At 46.2% G+C, this 24,984-nt stretch overlaps 1 protein-coding gene and 1 long non-coding RNA gene across 5 annotated transcripts in view; both read right to left on the reverse strand.

The window, feature by feature from the left end:
- Positions 1-2,958, reverse strand: part of LOC109498756 — a 41,287-nt gene extending 38,329 nt beyond the window's left edge. The window contains exons 1-2 of the long non-coding RNA XR_002741639.2: positions 2,824-2,958; positions 2,400-2,719 (exon numbers count right to left, since the gene is read on the reverse strand). This is a non-coding gene — a long non-coding RNA (uncharacterized LOC109498756). The remainder of the gene's footprint in view (positions 1-2,399; positions 2,720-2,823) is intronic.
- Positions 2,959-23,294: 20,336 nt separating this feature from the next.
- Positions 23,295-24,984, reverse strand: part of PRAG1 (PEAK1 related, kinase-activating pseudokinase 1) — a 110,071-nt gene continuing 108,381 nt past the window's right edge. For all 4 annotated transcript variants that reach the window (XM_045055311.1, XM_045055312.1, XM_003984642.6 and 1 more), the window contains one exon: positions 23,295-24,608. In XM_045055311.1, the coding sequence (XP_044911246.1) occupies positions 23,466-24,608 (1,143 nt within the window). In that variant the 3' untranslated portion in view covers positions 23,295-23,465. The remainder of the gene's footprint in view (positions 24,609-24,984) is intronic.

The following is a 24,984-nucleotide window of genomic DNA, read 5'->3' on the forward strand; positions in this document are numbered from 1 at the left end:
CACACCCCTGCTGGGAACTGCCAGGCTGTTGGTCGCTATAGTCTCTGCCCCCGTCCGCAGGCACCATTGCCCCCCCTGTTCACTTTCACCCAGACACCCTGGAGCCCACACAGAAGGAACTGAGATATGGAAACCTCAGGGCTCGGGGTTGGGGGGGAGGGTGGGTTTGCACGGAGGTTGATTTCTGAGTTGTAGAACGTTCCTTCCTGGATCACTCCATCTCTAGTCTTATAAGAAGGAAGTCGGTCTGCCCCTCTCTCCTCTAGGACCCGTTTTGTGTGTGTGTAGGTTTTTTCTTTCCCAGGACTCACTTTGGCTTTCACGTCAAAAGACTGCTATTGACCCAGGCCATGTCTGAGTCCCAAACTTGGACTTAAGCAAGGTGGCATGCCAGTCCATCTAATGCAACCCTCTTCAGGGAGAACACGAAGAGCACAAGGCGAGAATTCTCGCAAACGCCTCAAATAAACTTATTCTTTGTGAACTTCTGTCGTGTGCACACTACTAATTCTTTTCCATTGCATATAGCCATTCTTTACTTCCTTTACTTCTCTGTGCCTCAGTCTCCCTGTCTATAAAGTGGGGATAACAGTTTTCAACTCACAGGGTTTCTGTGAGGTTTAAATGAGTTGATATGTGTTTTACGCTTAGAAAAGGGCTTACACGGGGACTGCGATTTAAGTGTTCGCTATGATTACTTCCCTAGCTTTTTCTAATTCACTGTGTCACATCCTGCATTTCATTAGCTAACTTAGTGGTTTTTCACAGGTGACCTAAGTTTGTTTGCTTTTCCCTTTCTCTTTTTTATTTTTGTCTCCCTACTTCCCTATGTGAAGATTTTCCTTTAACACATCCTTCCTGCTTTTGTTTAACATGTTTGCTCGGATTCCTGATGTGGTTGCTTTCTCCTTCATTTAGTTGCTGACCTCACTCAGCTTTTCCTCCCCACCCCAGGCGAAATGGGAAGGCCGGCAGCACTTAAAAGTCAAAGCAAGGACAAGCCGGAAAGGGGACCTGTGGAGCCGGATCCAGGAGAGAGGGACGGGGATTCGTTAATTATCCCAGAGGAGGCAGTGGGGAGGTGGCTGAGGGGAAAGGGTGCTATGCTCCCCTAAACTCAGGGACTGGATGAGCCTTTCATGACCCGATGGAGGCCCCTCAGCTGTGCTCTTTCTCCAGATCAGCGTGCTTCTCAAAGCTCGGGCCTCCGTGAGTTTTTCCCTTCTTCCCGGAATGAGTGCCACCTGTCTTTGGGGGAAACCACGGGCTACCTTTCAGGTCCCAACTCCTGGCCGAGAAGCCTCCCCGGCCCATCTCCCTTGGCAGTCTGCTGTCCTTTCCTCTTGCCACTATCACAAAATTGATCAGGGGTCCTCATGCTGCCGTGGGCTTATTTCCCTAATGCCAGCGTGAGCCCTTGGCAGGCTGGGACTTTGTGTCCCCAGGCCTGCTAACGGGTCTGGCACGCAGTACCCGCCCAATCTGGTGGCGATGTAGCACACTGAATAATGGAAGAGAGATAAGTTGGTAAGAGCGGAGATTGTCCACAAGGAAAGGACGCACGGCAATTGGAAGCAAAACTCCCGGTCAACCCAGGATAGTAGGACATCTCCACGTTGTAAGAAGCAAGTGAGAACAGTGGGCAGAGAACATCGTCAGGAAGAAGTCAGGGCCCTCCCTCCTGGGAGCGAGGCCATTTGGTGGATCCCCCCCAAGAACCTACATCTACCTGACTGGTGCAGCTGGGGTTCCTCCACCTAACCCCCATGGCTCGCTGGGGCTGAGGTCAAGTTCAGGCTCTCCATTCCCCCCTTCCAGACTAAGCAATCAGCGGCTCCCAGCAGGGGGAAGGACTCTGAGAACAGAGCAGGGCCCAGCCCATAAAGCATGTTCTGGGAGCCTCCAGGGCCAGCAAAACCAGCTGACGTCCCCACCTGCTGGGGGCTTCGTTTGCCATCTCTGGGCACCATCCTTCAGGCCCGTCCTGCTCCCAGCAGTGGCTTGTAGGGCCTCTCAGAGCCTGAGGCACCACGCCCTTGAGCCCCAAGCAGCCTAATTACCCCAGCCCCAGGTTTGGAGGCCCTCAGCCTCACTCTGCCCCGGGGGCCTCAAGCCCAGGCGCTTGTCCCAACTCAGCAAGGCCTGTAGCAGCTCTGTGGAAACTGCTGTGAAAGAACAAAAATTCAGCCGAGTAAATCCGAAGATCTGCTTTGCCTTATTTAAGAACCGACGCATCAACAGGCAGCATCCCACCTTGCAAGTCGAGGGGAGCCCTGAGGAGTTTTTTATAGGAAGGAGGTGGAGCAAGGACGTTATCAGCTTAAGAAAATAAAGGATTATGCCAGGCAAGGTCTCCTTTCCTTAGCGGGAAGGGCAGAGGGCCCTCTTAAGTGGCTTACCTCATCTTCCTTTGGGAGATGGCGAGGGCCCGTGTGACAGATCACCTCCCTGGCGACCAGACATTTCCTGACCTTTCTGCGGGACGCTGAAATCGCAGTTTGGTTAGGTGATCCGCCCCGATTTGGCGGCTTGGCCTAAGTGATGCCATTTGGGGCCTGTGGTTTTCTTTTTAACACTTTTTTTTTTTTTTTTAAGGTCATAGGCGTCCCACAGTTTGGCCACTGTAGGGGGTCCCCAGCTGCCGGATGTCATCTGTGAAAGTGCTGAGCCCCTCACTGCCATTTCTGGGCCCATGAGCTGTTCTGAGTTCCGGTCCATGCTGTTGAGAAAATGTGAGAGTTGAGGGGGAATTCTATGGGAAGGGGTGCCAGTGCAGACACCCCATTTCTCAGCTCAGTGAGTCAGTATTTGCTGACTGCTTACCGGGTGCCAGGAGCGAGGCACCCCTGACCCCGTCCTACAGACTCTGCCTTCCTCACGGAGGATCGCTGGTGAGGGCAAGTGGCTTCCTCCTACTGGCTGGCAAGGAGTTCAGCGGCTTCTTCCTACTGGCTTGCAACCCTGAAGACCAAACCCACCCCGGGGGGGCAAACGCAAGTCTCCGTTGGTTGGAAACAGAGCCACGCAGACTCACCGGATGTGGGTGGAACCAGGGCAGAGCCCCGCCCGGGGCCCTAGAGCAGGGGACGGAGATTCACCCCCTGCCCCTGTCGTGAGGGAGGGGCCAGCCCGGCTGTCCTGCTCTTCTTGCTCTTGGGGCGCAGTTTGGCTCAGAGCCGGGCTGGGGCTGCGCTCTCACCCTCTGACTCACTCTACCTACACGAGGGAGGGCGTGTCACCTAGAAGCAGTCCGTCCGCCTGACTTCGGTGGTCAGACCTGATCTCACCCCAGTCTGCAAGGGCGCTCGGGCCGCTAGTTCAGGACCACTGCCGCTTCCTGCTTCCCCTCATACCCACTCTCCGAGAGTAGGCAACCTTCCTGTGAATTTGGCAAGTGGCACCTTCTCAGACTTTCGCACGGAGGGAGACCCGGTGCAGAGCCGACCAGGAAGGGGGGCTCACCAGAGCAGCGCTTGGTGGGGGTGGGTTCTGTTCCACAGTTGGGGGTCACGTGTGGAACGAACCATTGGACATGTTCGTGGCCATAGGCACCTGTGTGGGGAATGTGGCTGCTGAGGGACCGTCCCCTTCAGCCAGTTGGGGAGAACACCAGGAAGGCAAAATGGGGCTTGGGGGGGAGGGGGGGTAAGACCTGGGGGAGGGGGATTCTTTCCCATCTCCGTGAGTCCATGTGGAGAATCTCGGCATAAGAACGAAAACAGAGCCCTGTGAGGGGCAATGGGAAAGGTTAGATTGGTTCAAATGACACAATAAGGTCTACTGACTCGGATGAAAAGTGTTGAAAGAAAACTGACAAATTTAGGCCTCAGGTGGCCCCCGAGTCAGATGATGTGGTGACTTCGATGTCCTCCTGTTTCCTTCTTTATTTAAATGGAGTTAATGTCATCTCTTGCCATCATCCAAAAGGACACAGAAGGAACATAAACACTTAGACGGTGGTGGCATTATAGTAGAAAACCACTAGTGTTCAGTTATGCCAAAGGGGGACCTGCATTGACCTGGTAAGTGACCAGGAAAGAACAGGGGTGGTGGAGAAATGCCTCGGTGGGTTTTAGCTGCTGGGTTAGGATTTCTGGTCTGAAGCTTTGCCTAGAAAGATGGGCAGATTCAGAAAACAATGCACAGTGTCCCCTGAGGTCTGGCTATCTACACAGGGCAGATGGGTCAGCTGGAAAATTCCTATGGGTAGGGGAACGCTCAGGGCAGTATTTTCACAGGTAGAAATGTTTCCCCACTAATGGAAGGTGGAAATCAAGAGAAAGCCAAAGAGGGTGAGAGAGAAAGATAATGTAAGAAGAGGGAAAAAGAACAAAAGCAATGTCTGGTGTAGGGGGACCCACTGTCAGGAGAAAACTGATGTTAAAATTCCAGGCAGTCTCTCCTATGGTAAGCCATTCAGCCATCTTGAGAGGAAAGGTAGTGAGGAAGAAGAGGAAAGAGGCTCTTATCTTTAGGGGCCTTAATTGCTAACAGTGCCTATAGAGGATCTTAATCGTCCAGACATTTAAATAACTTTAACCATAAGTTAAAAGAATGGTTGCATCCAGCTATTAACAGTTTGTCTTGGAGCAGCCCCTATGCCCCAGGACAAGGCCCTCAGAACACCTATGACTGACTCTCAGGCCACCCGGGACCACCGGCCACATGGAGGGCTCCAGCCACAAAAAAGGGGCAGATTCTAATTCTCATCAGTGTCCCTCTGATCGAGGTCCCCCTGTGGGCCAGGAAGGGCTCGCCCCTTGCACACGGCCTCACGTGAGTCTGCTAGTGTTCAAAACGAACTGTCGTGTCTACTCCCTTTTTAGGTGGGAATGAGCCATTTGTCTAAGAAGACAAACCTCAAAATACTGCCAGGCTGTCCGTATGAAGAATCATAGTGGGTGAAAACTGGACAGGAAAGATAAATCCCTGAATTCTCAAGCTAAATGTCAAGGCGAGGTGCGGGGGCTGCGTTAACGATAAAGTTCCCTAACATCTGTGAAAGGCAGACTTTGCTGAATGGACAGAAACAATAGTCATTTGGTTTTGTTAAGGGGAAATAGCATCCAGAGAGCCACAGCACCGGAAAAGACATTACAGATTATCTTCTAATATTAACCCCAGGCTAAATATTTCCCCGAAAGAGTTTAGATGGACTGATCATAAAAAAATAAACATTGGAGCCCCTGGATGGCTCAGTCAGTGAAGCATCCGGCTTTGGATTTCAGCTCGGGTTATGATTGCCCAGTTCCTGGGATTGAGCCCCGCGTCGGGCTCTGCGCTAACAGCACAGAGCCTGCTTGGGATTCTCTGTCTCTTTCTCTCTCTGTTCCTCCCCTGCTCACTCTCTCTCTCTCAAAATAAGTAAACATTAAAAAAAATAAATAAACACATTCATAAGTGATTACCAATAATGAGGTAGTGCTTGAGAGGCAGAAAAATAAAAGCTGTAGTTGTAATCAGGCTTTAAGGAACGCCAAGTGTTATAATTGGGCAAAAGATCATGGTACGGAAGTCAGCCCTGGAGGCCCATAACTATGCTTTCCTTTTCCCCCCACGATCTGTGTTTCTGGCTCTCTACCCCACCACATTCCTACTACCTGGTGTAGGAGAGTCCTTACCCATGTAGAGATTCCTGGAAAAGCAGGGCCACAGTGGAGGCCCTCGAAGACCCTTTACACATATTGGCCCCGTGGAAGGATAGTACGTGGGGCCTTTCAGTACAGGAATTCTCAAGGAGACAAAGGAGGGTTTTACAATGTGAAGGCCAATGAGATGAAGTCTTTGTTAGGAGGGTAAATGAATGAAGAATTTTATGGAAAACAATTTGCCATATGAAGCAAGAGACTTAAAATGTTCATATCGCCTCAGTGATTCTCTCCCAAGGGAGTCACCAGACATGCCCTCTCCCACCACAACACATGTACAATTAAAATGAAAAAGACCAGCCAGCCCACATGTGGAGGAACCAGACCTCTCATACGCTGCAGGTGAGTATGTAGGACGGTGTGCCTACTTTGGAAAACTATCTGGCAGGGTCTCAAATGTTAAACTAACATCGACCCTATGACCCAGTCGTTCCACAACCAGGTATTTACCCAAGAGAAAAGAAAGGAACACTTGTACATGTGTGTTCTCAGCAGCAATGTGATAAAAGACACAAACTCAAATATCCACCAAAAGTTGATGAATACCATGCGGTAAATCCTTACAATGGAAAGCTGCTCAACAATGAAGAGGAAGAAACTATGGATATACGTGACAACATAGGTGAATCTCAAAACGACGACCCCTGAATGAAAAGGGCACATGTTCTATGATTGCACGAACATACAATTCTAGAAAAACGTCAGTTAATTTTTCTAGAGGGAGAGAAAGCCTATCAGTGGCTACCTGGGGATGGGATGAGTGTGAGATGAGTGGAGCCAGGCAGGAGGGAGGGATTACATGGGCCACAAGGAACCTTTTGGGAGAGATGATTCAATATCTTGACTGTGGCAGGATTTCATGGGTGCATATACATATCAAAACTTACCAAATCTGCAATATAAATATGTGCAGTTTAATTAATATCAAATAAATACACCAAATAGCTGTTAAAAAAAATCAGATGTCCTTTTCACGCTCTGTCTCACATTGTTTTAATTCTCCTTCAAAACTCACCTCCGTATGTCTTCCTCTGGGATCTTTCCCAGTTCCTCCCCTCCCCCACTCCAGAAGGCAAAATTAGCTTTTCCTCCCCTGTACTCTGCTTGTACCTTGGCTCACATCTCCGTGATAGTTCATATTTGTGTTTGTAGTTCACATGTATGTCGCTCTAACAGTTTCTTTGTTGCGTCTTCTCTTTAGTTATACTGGGAACCATCCCTGTTGGCTGTCTAGTCAACGTAAGGATGCTTAGACGTGTTTATGATAAAAATAACATCCTGAAGATTACATGACCAGTGTCATGAGCTCTTAAGTGGAAAGGTACTACAGAAACCTAACAAATAAATCATAAATAAACGCATCAAGCTGTTTAACTAAAGACAAGCAATGCCTCATTGACACAAATTCATAATGCCTGTCAGAAGCAGAGGGCACAGTGCAATGTACTTAATGTAAAGGAAAGGAAAGGCTGGGGACAGAGAGCTTGTCTTGGGCATGCCTTCTGCATAATTAACTTTAAAAATGGCTCCCCTTCAGACTGCCTTTAATTGCTAATTCAACGTTTTCATTCATCGATTAGAAATTAAAAGTTATGAAAACACCTTATTTTTTAAATTTGAGCACAGTCTAAAAGCTAGAGACACAAGCTTTTCGCTAGGCTCCTAGTCGCTCCTTAGGACTGGGAGGAGTAAAATTGTAAATTCAAGATCACAGTTTTCTTTATTAAACTAAATCTTTTGAGGGCGCCTGGGTAGCTCATTCGGTTAGGCATCTGACTCTTAGTTTCGGCTCAGGTCACATCTTGCAGGTCTTGAACTCGAGCCCCATGTCAGTCTCTGTGCTGACATTGCAGAACCTGCTTAGGATTCTCTCTCTCTCCTCTCTCTGCTCCTCCCCTGCTCTCTCGCCCCCCCTCTCTCTCAAATTAAATAAACTTAAAAAAAAAACTACATAAAACAAACAAAAAACTAAATCTTTTGGGTGAACTTGGAAAAACCAAATAACCTACTCTTTTTTAATTATACCGTTTACCAACCTTCTGACCTCAAAGTCACAAGACAGAACTAGACATCTTTCCTCTTCCACAAGCAAGTCAACCTCTTGGACTTGTTTCCTCATCTTTTAAATGAGAACAGCAGCGCGTGCACTCTCTGAATCACAACACGAAGACACTTTAATAACATAAGGTATGACCCAGCGATTCTACCCCTAGGTATATACTCCACACAAACATTTGTACGTGATGTTCACGGAAGTTTCTTCGTGATGGCCAAAGAGTGGAAACAATCCAAACGTCCATGCGTAATGTCCATGGACAAATCCAATGTGGTATAGCCACACCACGGAATATTATTTACAAATAAAAAGAAATGAAGTGCTGATACGTGTTATGACATTGATGAACCCCGAAAATATGCTGAGTGCAAGAAGACAATCACAAAAGAGCTCATACTGCATGGCTTCGTTTGTGGGAAATCCAGAATAGGCAAAACCATCAAGACAGAAAGTAGATTAGGAGTTGGCCAGGCCTGGGGGAGATGGGAGCTTGGGAGGCGGTGGCTAGCATGTGGGGGATATTTTGGAGAGTAACAGAAATGTTTTAAAATCAGGGTGATGGGTGCAAAACTCTGAATTTACTAAAAGCCATTGAATTGTAAACTCTCAATGGGTGATTGTTTGGCATGTGAATAATATCTCAGTAAAGTTTTTTAAAAGGAAAGCATTTAGGGCACCTGGGTAGTTAGGTCGGTTAGGCAGCTGACTGTTAATTTCAGCTCAGGACATGATCTCATGGTTCATGAGTTCGAGCCTTGAGTCAGACCCTGTGCTGTCAGTGCAGAGCCTGGTTGGGATCCTCTGTCTCCCTCTCTCTGCCCCTCCCCAACTTGTGCTTGCTAGCTCTCTCTCAAAAATAAATAAATGTTAAAAAAATTTTTTTTCAAAGGAAAGCATTTATATGATATTTATCAGGCTTGAAGATTAGCGATCTAGAGTTATAAAAGGCACAGTAGTACTTCCCATATTTAATGTGCACACATATCACCTGGGGATCTTGTTAAAATGCAGATTCTGATACAGTAGGTCCAGGGTGGGGCCTGAGATTTTGCATTTTTAGCAAGTTCCCAGGGAAGCAGAGGCCACTGCCTCATGGATCACATTTTAAATGACGTAAAAGAGTGGAGAATGGTTGTTGGTTTTTTTTTAAAGACTTTGAACAAGAATCGGTGAAACAAGGCACACAGCAAATATTGATTAAAAAAGAGGCGTTTGAAAGGTGTTTGTGTGCAAACTTTAGATGCTGTACAATTTTGCGAGACTTGACCAAGTTCCGGTGGTTAGAACTCTAAGAAAATGAACATCACTTTTTTCAAGCCCTTAGTACTGACTAATTTTGGTCATTGTTTCCTGACTATCCCTATCTTAAGCCAATAATCTTTTCCTTGCTTCTATCAATCTCATGTATAAAAGTCACGGTAGGGGCACCTGGGTGGCTCAGTCAGCTGAGCATCTGACTTTGGCTCAGGTCATGATCTCACCGTTCAAGAGTTTGGGCCCCGCATCGGGCTTTGTGCTGACAGCTCGGAGCCCAGGGCCTGCTTCAGATTCTGTGTCTCCCTCTCTCTGCCCCTTCCCCACTCACACTCTGTTTCTCTCTGCCTCTAAAAAATAAAGAAACGTAATAAAAAAATAAAAGTCACAGGACATGGTCATGCCTTTGATCTCCAGGTTTTCCCATAGGGCCATCCTGTTCCTTACTAAGGATGCTGGACAGGCAGTTGATCCTGTGTGTAAAAATGACTTAGGGAAACTTTCATCATAGCTCTTAGTCAGTAACATTGCTATACATTTCTATCAATCAACCAGTCAATGACTGAGGGAATTGCTTAGGGCCCAGGACATCAAACAGTGATCACATTACAGCTCAGTGATTGACAGAGAGAAACTTCTCACCCCGGGATCGTGGCATGTCACATGTTTCATTGGCTTTTGAGTACAAACAAATTTCATGAGGATGTCTATGGGTGCAAGAAGGAGTTCAATAGGAAGATTTACATATTTCTACCTCTTACGTATTTTTTAAAAATCTAATTTTAGCATCTCAAGATCCCAGATTTTACCAAGAACTGAATATTACCAACTCACAGCTTTAAAAGAGGATTTATGGCCTCTGTGGCACCCCCAGCAGCCTCTGCACACTGTGAAGATCTTCAGTCCTTGTCAGGACCCTTGTATTGTCTTAACTTCCTCTGACCTTTCTGGATGATGGGAACTGGGAGAAAGGCAAGGCACCTGCAAATCCACCGGCTGCAGCCAGAAAGCGCCCACTGCAGTCAGCCCCTGGCTCCAGATGCAGAGAATATAGTTGTTCTCAGCCAAAGTAAACACTTCCCCATCTGGGAGGCCCACTGAGTGACAAGCAGCTTTGATGTAGACATCACTCCCCCAGAGAGCTATTTGTTGGGAGGCTGGGGCGGGAGAAGGAAGACGCCTGTCTGCTAAGATGTCCTGCTATCGTGTGTTTGCTTCCTGCAATGCAATCCTCATGAGTTTGGGTAGAAGCGATTACCCTGGCACTTTAAAAGGGAAGTTGCTTCTAAAACCAGATTCTTCTTGGCAGCGTCCTGACGTGCCTTTATTGGGGCTGTTGAAATAATCTGCTGAGGATTTAGCTCACTTTCACAGACCTTCCTGACCAGAAATGGAGAGAAACCAGACAGAGGTCTGAACTCCACCCGGTGCAGCTGTCAGGGACACTGGCATAGGTTCATGAGGTTTGCGGGTCCCTTTATCCCAGAGTAAAGGACATTACTTTGGAAAATTGAATTCCTGCTGTGAAAACATAATACTGAGAAGCAGCTCAAAAACAAGGCACCCGTGGGCCATTGTCAAGAAATAAGAGTGTCTTTTAAAGCTCATCCAAATTTGGGGAAACCCAGAGTGCGGAACCCTGCATCATGGAATTTTTCGTTCCACAGCATTCCTTTAAAATCGCTGACAAACGTTTCAAATGATTTGTAAACTTGCGTGTGCTTATGGATTTAAGTGGTTCTCATAAAACTTCATCCTAAGTTTTGCCAAAGCATTGAAGACAAATGTGCTTCCTGTAGAGGGAGTCCCATGCATAGGGACTTCCTGGAGAGCGAGTTCCTACTGCAAGCAACTTGGTAAATGTGCTGCCTGTAGAGCTAAGATCACACTGCGCTCACCATGCCGTTCAGCACGGCGCCCTGCTATCCGGAGCCTCACTGAAGAGGTTCAGTTGCTGGGAATGTTGGGATAGCCTCATCATAAACCAGAGATGTCCCACCCAGCCCGGTATCTTACCAACACTCAGCCTTAAGAAAAAAAATCTCACAATACAGAGTGAAAAATCAGCAGGTTGGGAAATTTGAAGATTCTTGCTCCTTTTCTGCCCAGGTAGCCTCAGTGTGACAAAGAAAACGGAATTGGTGTTTTATAGCAGTCTGGCAAGAACCAAAAAACCAACAAACGAACCAACTGTGATGCTTCCCATGTCTAGCTGTCCTGCTTGAGGTTGGGCACCAGGCTGACAAGCCCAAGGGAGATAGACCCCTCAGAGGGTGACCATGGAGTCACAGCTATTTCAATGCAGGCACGCTGCCTGCAGGGCCAGAAGCAGAGTATGGTGCAGGGCTTGGCAGGGGCTGAACTGGGCAGACACCTTGGACATCCCCATGTGCCCATCTGATAGGCCCCAGGAAGCCTCAGTGAGGTGGTGGCTGGCAATATGGCAGAGCTAATGGCCTGGGTAAGAGCGGATGACCGAAGAGAGAATGTGCTCCCTCAGGGGGTACTGCAGGGAGCACTGATACTTTGGGAGTGCATTCTAGGGTAATTCAATTGAAAATGGTTCTAATAAAACTTGTGCACATCTATTACTACCCACCTCAACACTACACATTTCAGAGAGATGGATAGTGTTTGCATGACATGCCTAAAAAATAAATAAATAAATAAATAAAATGTTCCTTTGAATTTAACTTTTGAAATTAATAATGGAGAACTATGCAGTCACTGTTGCAGTGGAAGCTGCTCAATGTAGCAAAAACAGAGCAGCTTTGGTGTAAAAGACGGAGACCATGGGGGTCCCAGTGTGAAGGCAGGGGCACCATACTTCAGAAACAATGGGGTGGCTGTGTTGTGGGGGAAAGAATGCTGAATTTGAAAACAGATGATCTGGTTCCAGCCTGAGTCCCATTACTCGCCAGTCATCAGGACTCTCCGGCGAGTCACTTTAGTCTCTCTGAGGCTCTTTGTCATGCTCTGTGCTTGGGGACATTGTATGACTCTGGAGAGGTGGTGTGAGGTAAGCTGTGCGAAAGTGCTTTTTCAACCATAAAGCCCCGTGTGATCTGTGAGGCGTCATCTTCCTCAGCAGTGGGCATAGTCATCAACTGTAAACCATGTCTAATCATAAATGTCATTGACACATTATTAAGCATCTAATGTAGAACAGAAAGAGACAGGGAACGGTGCAACAGAGTGGTTTCAGATACGGTCACTGCCCTCAAGGAGCTCATGGTCTGCTTAGTGAGAAAGAATATACTACATTGCCACTCTCATTTTAATAATAAAACAACAACAACAGTTACCCGTCTCCTGAAAAGTGATCAGTAGTGGGTCAAGAGTACTGGGTCATGAACGACCCAGGAGTGAGTGAATGCAGAGGAGAAAGGGACACTAGCTTTCATGGGCAGGGTAAGACTTGGGCTCAACACTGATGGACAGCCAGGATGTTGATGGCTACCCAGTGGACACCGGACTGCAGACATGATACATGGTACTTGGAGGAGAATGGAAGGCATGCAACCTAGACACTAGTTCTGGGTGAACACTTCATTTATTAATTCATCTTTCCAGACCTCAATTGTCTCTTTAAATGTAGGTCATCTATCTGGATTCCCACATATATCAGAGAAATATTGTAAGAAGGTAAAGTAATATTTCAAATAACAGGACTTTAAGTCTTTTGGAACAGAGAAGTCAGGCAAACAAAAAGACTATTCTTATGTCATTCATAGTTTTCTAATGTTTTCATTAGATGCCAAACCAATAACTTCTGTTTGTGCAATCCGAGGGGTCTATGAATGAAAGGTTGCCCATTATGTCAAAAGAAATCCAGAGTAGCAATACTTATATCAGACAAGCTAACTTTGAAACCAAAGATGTGACAAGAGATGAAGAAGGACGCTATATCACAATAAGGGGAACAATGCAACAAGATCTAACAATTGTAAACATTTATGCCCCCAACTTGAGACACCCAACTATATAAAACAATTAACAACAAACAAAAAGGAACACATTCATAATAAAACAATAATAGTAGGGGATTTTAGCAACCCACTTGCATCAATGGACAGATCATCTAAGAAGAAAATCAACAAGGAAACAATGACTTTGAATGACATGTTGGACCAGATGGACTTAACTGATATATTTGAAACATTCCTTCCTAAAGCAGCAGAGTACACATTTTTTTTCAAGTGCACATAAGATCACATACTAGGTCACAAACCAGGCCTCAACAAGTACAAAAAGACTGAGATCATACCATGCATCTTTTCTGACCACATGCTATAAAACTTGAAGTCAACCACAAGAAAAAATTTGGAAAGACCACAAATAAATGGTGGCTAGAGAACATGCATGATACTAAAGAATGAATGAGTCAACCGGGAAATTAAAGAAGAAATTTAAAAAAATACATGGAAACAAATGAAAACTAAAATACGGCGATCTAAAACCTTTGGGATGCAGCAAAAGCAGTCCTAAGAGGGAAGTTTATAGCAATACAAGTCTACCTCATGAAGCCAGAAAAATCTCAAATAAGCCGCCTAACCTTACACCTAAAGGAGCTAGAAAAAGAACACATGAAGCCTAAAGGCAGCAGAAGAAGGGAAATATTAAAGATTAGAGCACAAGTAAATGATATAGAAACTAAAAAAACAAAAACAAAACAGTAGAACAGATCAATGTAACCAGGAGCTGGTTCTTTGAAAAAATTAATGAAATTGATAAACCTTTTACCAGACTTATCAAAAAGAAAAGAGGAAGGATCCAAATAAATAAAATCACAAATGAGAGAGGAGAAATAATAGTGAACACCACAGAAATACAAACAATTAGAATATTATGAAAAATTATATGCCAACAAATCTGACATTCTGGAAGAAATGGATAAATTTCTTCCTAGAAACATATAAGCTACCAAAACTAAAACAGGAAGAAATAGAAAACTTGAACAGACTGATAACCAGCAAAGAAATTGAATCAGTAATCAAAAATCTCCAACAAACAAAAACCAGATGGCTTCCCAGGGGTATTCTACCAAACATTTAAAGAAATGTTAATATGTATTCTTCTCAAACTATTTCAAAAAATAAAAATGGAAGGAAAACTTCCAAACTCATTCTATGAGGCCAGCATTACCCTGATTCCAAAACCAGATAAAGACTCCACTAAAAAAAAGAACTACAGACCAATATCCCTGATGAACACAGATGCAAGAATCCTCAACAAAGTACTAGCAAACTGAATCTAAGAGCACATTAAAATAATCATTCATCACGATCAAGTGGGATTATTCCTGGGCTGCAAGGGTGGTTCAATATTCACAAATAAATCAGCATGATACACTACATTAATAAGAGAAAGGATAATAACCATATGATCTTCTTTTATGCATCTTCTAGATGCATAAAAATCATTCAACAAAGTACAATATCCATTCATGACAAAAACCCTCAACAAAGTAGGGACAGAGAGAACATACCGCAACATCGTAAAGGCCATATACAAAAGACCAACAGCTAATATAATCTTCAACAGGGAAATACTGAGAGCTTTTCCTCTGTGGTCAGGAACAAGACAGGAATGTCCACTCTCACCACGGGAAGTCCTAGCCTCAGCAATCAGACAATAAGAAGAAACAATGGAATCCAAATCAGCAAGAAAAAAGGCAAACTTTCACTATTTGCAGATGACATGATAGTCTATATAGAAAACCCAAAAGACTCCACCAAAAAATTTCTAGAACTGATACACCGAATAAAGTCACAGGATACAAAATCAATACACAGAAATCTGTTGCATTTCTATAAATCAAGAACGAAGCAGCAGAAAGAGAAACCAAGGAATTGATCCTATTTACAACTGCACCAAAAACTATAAGATAGCTAGGAATAAACCAAAGAGGTAAAAGAGTTGTATGCTGAAAACTATAAAACATTAATGAAAGAAATCAAAGATGACACAAAGAAATGGAAAAACATTCCATGTCCATGAATTGGAAGAACAAATATGGTTAGAATGTCGATACTACCCAAAGCAATCTACACATTTAATGCAATCCCTATCAAAATACCACCAGTATTTTTCACAGAACTAGAATAAACAATCCTAAAATTTGTATGGAACCACAAAGGGCTCCAAATAGCCAAAGCAATCTGGGGGCAGGGGTGGGAAGCAAAGCTGGAGGCATCACAATTCTGGACTTCAAGGTATATTACAAAGCTGTAGTGATCCAGACAGTATGGTACTGGCAGAAAAACAGACACCTATGTGTCAATTTCCTGATCAATGGAACAGAATAGAAAATCCAGAAATGAATCCAGAACTATATGGTCAACTAATCTTCAACAAAGAAGGAAAGAATATATTTCCAATGGGAAAAAAAAAAAGTCTTTTCAACAAATGGTGTTGGAAACATTGGACAACTACTTGCAAAAGAATGAAACTGGACCACCTTTCTTATACCATACACAAAAATAAATTCAAAATGGATGAAAGACCTAAATGTGAGAAAGGAAACCATCAAAATCTTAGAGGAGAACACAGGCGCTAACCTCTGACATCAGCCATAGCAACTTCTTTCTAGGTATGTCTCCCAAGGCAAGGGAAACAAAAGCAAAAATGAACTACTGGGATTTCATTAAGATAAAAAGCTTCTGCACGGCAAAGGAAACAATCAACAAAACTAAAAGGCTACCTACAGACTGGGAGAAGATATTTGCAAATGACGCATCTGATAAAGGGTTAGTATCCAAAATCTATAAAGAACTTATCAAACTCAACACCCAAAAAACAAATAACCCAGTGAAGAAATGGGCGGAAGACATGAATAGACATTTTTCCAAAGAAAACATCCAGATGCCTAACAGATTCACGAAAAGATGCTCAACATCACTCATCATCAGGGAAATACAAATCAAAACCAGAAAGAGATACCACCTCACACCTGTCTGAACGGCTCACATGAACAACTCAGGCAACAACAGATGTTGGCAATGATGCAGAGAAAAAGGATTTCTTTTGTGATGCTGGTGGGAACACAAACCAGTGCAGCCACTCTGGAAAACGGTATGGACATTCCTCAAAAACCTGAAAATAGAACTACCCTATGATCCAGCAAATGCACTACTAGGTATTTACCCAAAGGATACAGGAGTGCTGATTTAAAGGGGCACACGCACCCCAATGTTTATAGCAGCTTTATCAACAAGAGGCAAATTATGGAAAGAGCCCAAGTGTCCATCAACTGATGAATGGATAGCAAAGATGTGGTTTATATATTTATATATTGGACTGTTACTCAGCCATAAAAAAGAATGAAATCTTGCCATTTGCAATGACGTGGATGGAGCTACACAGTATTATGCTAAGCGAAATCAGTCAGTCAGAGAAAGACAAATACCATTTGATTTCACTCATACGTAGAATTTAAGAAACAAAACAGGTGAACACAGGGAAAAAAGAGGCAAGCCAGAAAACAGACTCTTACCTATAGAGAACAAACTGAGGGTTACCAGAAGGGAGGTAGGCAGGGGGATGGGCTAGATGGCTGATGGACATCAAGGAGGGAACTTGCTGTGATGAGCCCCGGGTGTCGTAGGTAAGTGATGAATCACTAAATTCTACTCCTGAAAGTAAAAAAAGAACGAACGAAAGAAAGAAAGAAAGAAAGAAAGAAAGAAAGAAAGAAAGAAAGAAAGAAAGAGAGAGTTTCCCATTAAGGCATTCCTTTCTTGGTGCTCAGAGCTCAGGGGTACGGGAGTCCAACTAGACAAAGGACGTGGATCACGTGGCCAGTTTCTGTCCGCTAAACATTGTGGTGTCCATTTACAGACACACAGCAAAGCCAAGCTGTGGTCATTCTCGGGGCCTGTGGTGTGCTCTTAATAACATCACCCCAGGAATATTAAGTGTCTCTCTCCTACCTCCTTTCTTTCCCTTCAAGGTAACTTTAGAGGTGCCACAAAGGAGAAACTCCAGACTTTTTTACAGGGCCTGCCCCCTGGAAGGTGATAATCCCAGCCCTCTGGCAAACTGACTGCTCCAGGAGAGCAGCTCCCAGACACCCGCGTGCACCCTCGTGAAAATCCTTTTCAGGAGCCTTCGTGGGGCTGGGCGCTGCTTAGAAATGGTTATCCTACCAGAACGGCAATCCCCAATGCCCTTGGTTTTCTTCGTTCCGGTGCTTTCTCCAGTGGGCCGTTGCCTTTCAGAGTTGAAATGAAGGGGGGTGTCCAGCGATGAGCCAGGGCCGGGCAGCTGACACAGGCCAGGGCTGTCTGCAGGAGGAGGGCAGCTATCAAATGTGTGACTCGTGGCCGGAGGAAGCTGCCAAGTCCAGCAGCAGGGGTACAGCGAGCACTGGCCAAGAAGGCGCTCCCTGCCCTGCGCCCCTGGGTGCCTTCTGCGCCAGGAGCACAGCTCCTACCCAGCACCCCCCAACGCCCCTCCCCCACCCCTGCCTTCCCAAGAAACCGGTCCATGGGACAAAATGCCCAGCAAGTTCCTTCATTCTATCCATCGTTAATCAGGTACTTGAAACAGCGCATGACTCATGTTGGGCTCTGCTAAGACCAACATCATCAGGCCTCTTCTGTGTAAGAGTTAAGTCTCAGTTCCACAAAGGACTTCAATGAGCGGAACCTCGTTGATTCCACTGCAGTGCTCAGGACTCAGGGAAAGAGGTGAGCACCACACTGGAGCCACAGAAAAGCTGAGCCACAGAGAGTCGCACAATCTCTTTCTTCCCTAGACACTCTTTCTGGGAAGGATTTTCCTCGAAGACCTGGTCATAGTCTTCAGGTGGGGTTTGCTGCAAGGGATCAATGAGAAGTTTATCAAAGAAGTGTTAGGTTCCAAGGGCAAGGACGAACAGAGTCACTCCAGAGAGGAGGAAGCACCTGAGAACAAATCTCACCATTTAACTCGGGCATCTGCTGTCGATGCTGACTGTGGTTGGGGGTGAGTCTCACGGTTTCTGTGTAGGAGGAAAAGCAGTCCATAGTCCCCAGAGAAAATAATATGGGTTGTCCTAAGAACCAAGGGGCAATACCAGAGAGGGATCATTCAAAGTTTGGTGAATTAATGCTCCCCAAGCAGTGCAAATGACTCTTTCACCACCTCGGTGGAAGATGATGGACTGGGTTAATTCTCTGGATCAAGGGAGAGGTCCAGTCACCTCCTTGCTTTAGAAAAGTTTTTGCTGACACACTGCTAAGAGAGGAAAGCAAAGTGCTCTGGCAGTTCTGATATACTAACACGCGTGTAAAAGAGAAGAGTCTTATATCGGCTCATTTGGGCAAAAAACCCACAAAGAAGATAAGAAATTAGCGAGCTTGGTTACTACAGTGGATTGGTGGAGAGAATGGAAAGACGGGGACAGGGTTGGGGGAGGGACACTTCTCTGAACAGATCTTGTCGAATAGTTTTAGCTTTCAGTGCCATGTCAAGTTTTGCATGCTCAAAATAAATAAAGCCGGTAAGATTGAGGGGTAGGGGGAGAGGGAATCGGTTACTCCCTTAGGAAAATGGAAATTTGTCTCCATCATCATGGTTATGGGAATGGTCAGTAAAGAAAGGGCATATATAAAAGGCACAATTATTAAAGTCTTTCTGACTTGTTAAGGAATCTCTTACAAACTCTGAAGTTGAACTCTACACCACCTAGAATTCTATAAAAGTTCCACATCCCTGGAGATCTTTAAGAATAGAATAGACATATAAATATCTGTATGATTCCAGGAAAGGGCTGGGAAGAGGGATACCATAGACTGAATGTTTGTTCCCCCCAAATTCATACATTGATGTCTAATTCTCAAGGTGATGGATTAGGTGGTGGGGTCTTTGGGAGGTGCTTAGGTCATTAGTGTGGAAGCCTCACACAGTTGGACTAGTGCCCTTAATCAAGGGATCCCAAGAAGCTCCTTTGCCCTTTCCACCATGTGAGGACACAAGAACATGGCCATCTATGACTAGGAAGTGGATCCTCATCAGAATCAAATCCATTGGCACCTTGATCTCGCTCTTCCTAGCTTCCAGAACTATGAGAAATAAATTTCCATGATTTACAAGCCACCCAGTCTATGCTATTTTTTTTGTAGCAGCCTGAGCAGACTAAGATTCATGAATGCCCTTCTAGGGTTGTGGGAAGTTATTGGGGCTGGTTCCAGGCAGGTAGTAAAGCAGGTGGTTTGTCTCTGAATCTTGATTTCTCATTTCCTCTCTTCTCTGCCCTCCTTAGATCTCCATGCTTGGTTCTCTCAATTTATCTCCATGCCCGATTATCCCCGATGAGGCAGTAAGTTCCAGAAGTCTGAAGAATAACCTTTAAGAAGTCCTAATACAGACCACAAACTTTTCATGGTCTGAGCACATCCAGTGTTCAGGACCATGGTTTTTATTGTTTCTGTTGTTGTTTGTTTGTTTTTGAAATAGCTGTACTCACTTCTGGTAAAAGATCTATGAAGATTCGAACCCAGCATTTATAACATAGGATAAAAGTATATGTTCAAATTCTCGCTGGTATAGTTCAATACTAAGCTAGCTTGTTGGCATGCAGAAGACTCCTAAGTAAACTTGACTTTGTTTCCCCCACTCCAGGAATGGATGTAGTCAAGGAGGAAAGATGTGGATCAGAGAAGACTGAGTATCCAGGGCTCAGTAAGGTTATAATTCATCATGGAAATTCTGGTTCAGCCCCAATACTTTCCAAATAAATGATACCATTTCTGGGCTAATTTAGACTCCTTTCTTGGAGCCCTACAACCCCTCTGGCTACCTTCTAACTAACCTCCCAGGGCATAAGTCCTCCCGGGACATCTTTAAGTCTGGAGAAGGTCTCCTTGGCCGTCCCTTAACTCTGCATTAATTAGCATCGGAAAAGAGAAGCGTATTTTGTTAAGATATTCACCCCATGGAATTTGCCCCAGACATTTTATACTTGTCTTCTATTTTTAGCAATGACATCAGTTGGGCTACATTTTGGTTTCTAATGAATCATTCCATTCACACCACCCTCTATTAAATGCCAAGCAGATTTTATGTTACAAATCTCCTACTTTTAATGAGATTAATAAGCTTATCCTTAGATCTTCAAAGATTTATAGCTATTCAGCAAAGTGGGAAAGGCCTGCCTCATTTATTGGCTGTATATATTTAAAGAATGGATTTCAGAGAAGTCATTAAAGTGACATGTGTCTTCCCTCTTCAGAATCTTTATAATTGTTTGTGTGCATGTGCACATCACAAAAGAGCTTTCTCCAGCCCCAAGCTCTTGAAAACCAGGAAGTGTTACACAGAGTGGTAACCACAGCTCCCCAGGGCCCCGTCTTTTGAGATCTGAGCCATGTGTTATGATAAATAAATAATCCCCTGAAGTATGTTATCTTGCTTCTGGCAAGGATATGACAATTTAGATGTACGGCTCCATAACGCCTACAGGAAAGAGTTTAGGAGAAGAAAAGATTCCACGTCTTGGGATGAAAAAGGGAAAGGTCCCATTAATAACCAAGATTACCAATGCAAAAAGTATACGGGGGCGACCTGACTCAGAGCTGGAGAGAAAAAAGATCTGGAGATGTAAATACCAGTAATTGGGTCTAAAGCCAAGCAAAAAGATGAATCCACGGATGCCAGGAGTATTGAATAAACAAATGTTAGGAGCCTGGCATCCTACAAAAGCCCCGGTTTGTTTCTGAACCTCAGTCCAAACTATTGTTTCTGGACTTCATCTTTTTAGTGCTTCGGCTTTCTGTGAGATAAAGCTGTGCATTGCAGGTGTATTTTGAGGCAACAAACAAACAAACAACTAGTTATATTGAGCCCTTGAATTTAGAGAGGCTAAAGCTGTTTGCCCAACCTACTATATGTAGTCATGGGCATTTACGGAATGGTATGTAGTCACTTACCATTGACGGAAAAGGCCAACAACCCATCGAGATGAATGGGTAGCAAATACCCTGTAAAACCACCCTGATGAAAACAGGCTTGAATGTTACCAATTGGATTTCACCCATGGTGAATGTAAGAAACTGCCCTGTCTAGGAAAATGTCTTTAAAAAAACCCAAAAACCAATAACACCACTATTGGGGCCATTATCCAATATTTTTAAACAAGGAAATCCTTGACAAATTCCCTTCAGAACCATGCACTAGGAAAAGGCTTGTTCCTCATGATGAACTGAGCCATCCCCTAAGATTACACACAAAGAATTCTGCAACCCACTGTTTTCTACTTTTTCTAGGTTGCTGGACCACTGAGAAGGAAGTTTCATGTTTATCATTCCTCTCCATTGGAATTTACTGCTGTAATTTCTTCTCACCTTTACTGTGGGGTTCATTTTGGTTTTAAAACCTTTTCTAGAATCTCAATTTTTTTTTCCTGAAAGTGGGTGGCATATACAAAAGGTGTCACTAATACAAAGATTTAAAATGTGCCTCCAGAGACGTGTTTCCAAGTGGCACTGCATTCCCTTGGCAGCATGTCTGCTTCCTCCCTCCCCATTGCTTATTTACTTAAGTGAGAAAGAAAGCAAAAGACAGCCAATGGAGGGCGGAGGGTGTGCCTGGAAAACTCCCAGGAATAAACAACTGACAAGCTGTCACCCCCCAAAACAGAGAGGTCCTAGGGAAGACGATGATTTCCATGTTCAAAGACTCTTTTTCTTGCACAAAGTTGGAAGCTGGTTTATTCTGTCCCTTCCTCGGTGCTCAAGTCACAGTTAACACGACAAACGCACTGCTCAGGCACTGTCTTCACAGCCGACGCATGGAGACGGGGATGTGTTCACCTGTAGCCCAAAAGCAGTGAAATTAATATGCAGAAGGGGACCTGAGAGATTTCCCCGTCCTGGTCACGAAGCACATTCCCAGATTTCTAGAACATCCATGAAGATCTCTGCATTTGTTTTACGACTGTCCAGAACTATTAACAAGGTTATAGAAGTTAGGTCACAAGTTGGGAGATCACGCTTTAGGTAGAAATACAAGGGTCTTGGGGGCTGTCTCCTTTCGCATGAGTAATTAGTAACATTTGGTGTGTCTAGTTTGAGGAGGAAAGGTCTGGTGCTACCTAATTCTTTGCACTTGAAAGGTATGGTGACAAATATCGACTGCAGTGGGTACCAGGTGACAGCAAACATGTTAAATGAATGAGTTTTACAAACAGAAACTGGAAGGAGCTTAGGACGGCAGGGAGATTGCCGGTCTGGGAGCAGGAACACCCCTGTTTCCTCCTGCCGCTGCCGATCCCTAGCACAGTGGAGGCAGGTGACAGCAGGCCACTGGCCGCCACCTCCACCCTTCCCCATTCCCTGCCCCAGGAGGCTGAACCCGTTAACTGCATCACCCAAGCCCTCCCCCCCGCGGGCTCGGCCTGGGGATGGCAGGTGGGAAATGGAAGGTGGATGGTTAGTTCGCGCACCTCAGCTCCTGCTTTTGCCTCATCGTCACTCCTGTTTTCTCTTGACCCTTTCCACCCCTAAGTGGGACCCTTACAGTTTCTTCGTCTGAACCATCTGGGGTGGATTCCATTTCAGCCAGGCCTCTGACGGATACAAATGGCAGCCAGCTTTAGCCACCTGGAAATGGATTTGGAGCAGTGGGGTTGAATTCTGAACCTCTGCTGGCCTCGGAGTTGAGTCCGGATTCTAAGACACTGCTGCGTGGGGAGGTTAAGTGATGCCCACAGGCCCCGGGGCCTAGTGGCCCGCTGCTCTAGCTCACCAGCAGTGTGAGGTCAAGGACACCTCAAGTGGTCTTGGAGCTACTGCTCAGAGGCTTATATTCAATTTAACCACCAAACATATTAACACATGTGAACACTTGGGGATAAAAGAGCTCAACCCCAATTGTTTTTTAAATGAAGGTCTGTTGGGGCACCTGGGTGGCTAGGTCGGCAAAGCCTCGACTCTTGGTTTCCCCTCAGGTCATGGTCTTACAGTTCCTGAGTTCAAGCCCCACATCTGTTCTGTGTTCACAGAGTGGAGCCTGCTTGAGATTCTCTCTCTCTCTCTCTCTCTCTCTCTCTCTCTCTCTCTCTTCCTCTCTGCCCCTCCCCCGCTCATGCTCTCTCTTTCAAAATAAACTTTAAAACCAAAAAATATTGAGTGAAGGTCTGCTGGATTTTTTTTTTTTTTTAACAGCCATTTGACAAAGGGGTAAAGTGATCCCATGGTGACGTGGTGAAGTCGGAGTCCAGACTTCACTGCATCCGCAGAACTGTCCCCAGGCCAGGGCGCGGGGCCAGGAGTGTACTGACTGCAGGAAGAAACCTGGAGGACTTGAGGAGGACGGGGGGCGGGGGGACGGAGTGGGCAATGACAGCCGCAGTCTTTCTTATTTAGATATTTTATATATATATTACATCCAAGTATGACAGTCGTTTGTACCATTTCCCAGGGGAGACAGATGTTCCCAAGGCCAGGCAGGGTGCAAGGGGTGGGGGTGGGGGTGGGGTGGGGAGGAGGCGCGGGCGGCTGAAGGGCGGGGCTGGGGGGCCGCGCTCACAGAAGCTGCAGGAGCTTCAGGGACTGGAGGAGCGCCCCCGGCTCGGCCGCCGCCAGATACTGGCAGCACAGCCAGTCCTCCAGCTCCACCCCGCGCCTGCGGTCCGCCGCCCGCTCGGCAAACTTCATCATCATCAGGGCGCGCTTCATGTCGATCCAGTTGTGCAGCGTGCCGCACAGCACCTCCTCCGACGTGCCCGGCTGCTCCACCAGCTCCCGCCGCGGCCCCCACAGCAGGCACTGCAGCACCCGCTTGGCCTCGCCGATGCGGATGCGCTTGATGGGGTCGGCCTCCAGCAGCAGGTGCGCGAGCTGCTGCAGGCCGGGCGAGTAGAGGGACAGCGCGGGCAGCGGGGGCAGGTCCTCCTGCCGGTAGTCCTGTTCCCGCAGCCGCGCCCGCACCTCGAACGGGTTGGGCTGGTGCAGCAGCTCATAAATGAGGATGCCCGTCTGGAACTCATCGAACTTGCGGTACTGCGAGGCAGACACGATCTCGGGGGCCAGCCGGGCCTGGCTCTTCTTCTGCTGCAGGTTGGTGGTGCCGCCTGGCTTCTGCTTGGCCTTCAGGAAGTTGCTGATGATGAGCCGCGGCAGGTACTTCTCACTGGGCACCCCCTGGCAGGCGGGGGCGGGGGCGGGGACGGGGGCGGCAGCCGCGAGAGAGGCAGAGGGGCACGCTGCGGGAGCCCCAGCCGGGGAAGGGGATGGGGCGGCGGGGGAGGCGCCGGGGGAGGCCTGGGGGGAGCAGTGCACCAGCAGCAGGTTCTCCAGGCACAGGTCCCGGTGGATGATCCCGTGCTCCTTCAGATGCTCCAGCCCGTTGCAAAGCTGCAGGAGCAGGAAGCACACGCGCCGCTCGTAAACCTCAGGCTCGGACTGATGGCTGGAGGCGGAGTCCCGCACAAAGTCAGAGGCCGTCTGGTGGGGCACCTCGGGGGTGATGACCACCACGCAGTCCTGCTCCTGGGCAGGCGGGTGTGATGGGGGTGCAGGCTGAGGGTCCTTGGGTGCGTCAGGAGAGGTGAGCATGCTGGAGGGCACCGAGGCAACAAAGTGGCCGCAGTCCTGCTGGATGTTGAAGTGCACGGGCACAGAAGGGCTGCAGTAAGGGGCTGCTTTGGGCTCAGGGGTCTTGCAGATCTGCGGGCGAAAGGCAAAGTCAGGTCAACGGTGGAATCCATCATCCTCAACAAACGGTGTTGGGGCATTTCGGATAGCCGCTTGCAAAAAGGAGAAGTAAACCCTTACACCAGACACACAAATTGCCTCAACGTGGATCACGCTTAGGTGTAAGAGCCCCGAATATACGTTTTAGAAGAAAACCCAGGACAGACTGTTTGAGACTTTGGGCTGGGCAAAGATTTCCCAGATGCCACACCAAAAGCATGGTCCATAAGGGAAAAAAAAAAGTCAGTAATTATCAAAATTCCCAAGATACCATTAAGAAAAGGAAAAAACAAGTCATAGGCTGGAGAAAATATTTACAAAACACCTATCTGATGAATAATTTTTAAGT

This window comes from Felis catus, chromosome B1 (assembly GCF_018350175.1).
Source record: "Felis catus isolate Fca126 chromosome B1, F.catus_Fca126_mat1.0, whole genome shotgun sequence".
In the NCBI taxonomy this organism is placed as follows: Eukaryota; Metazoa; Chordata; class Mammalia; order Carnivora; family Felidae; genus Felis; species Felis catus.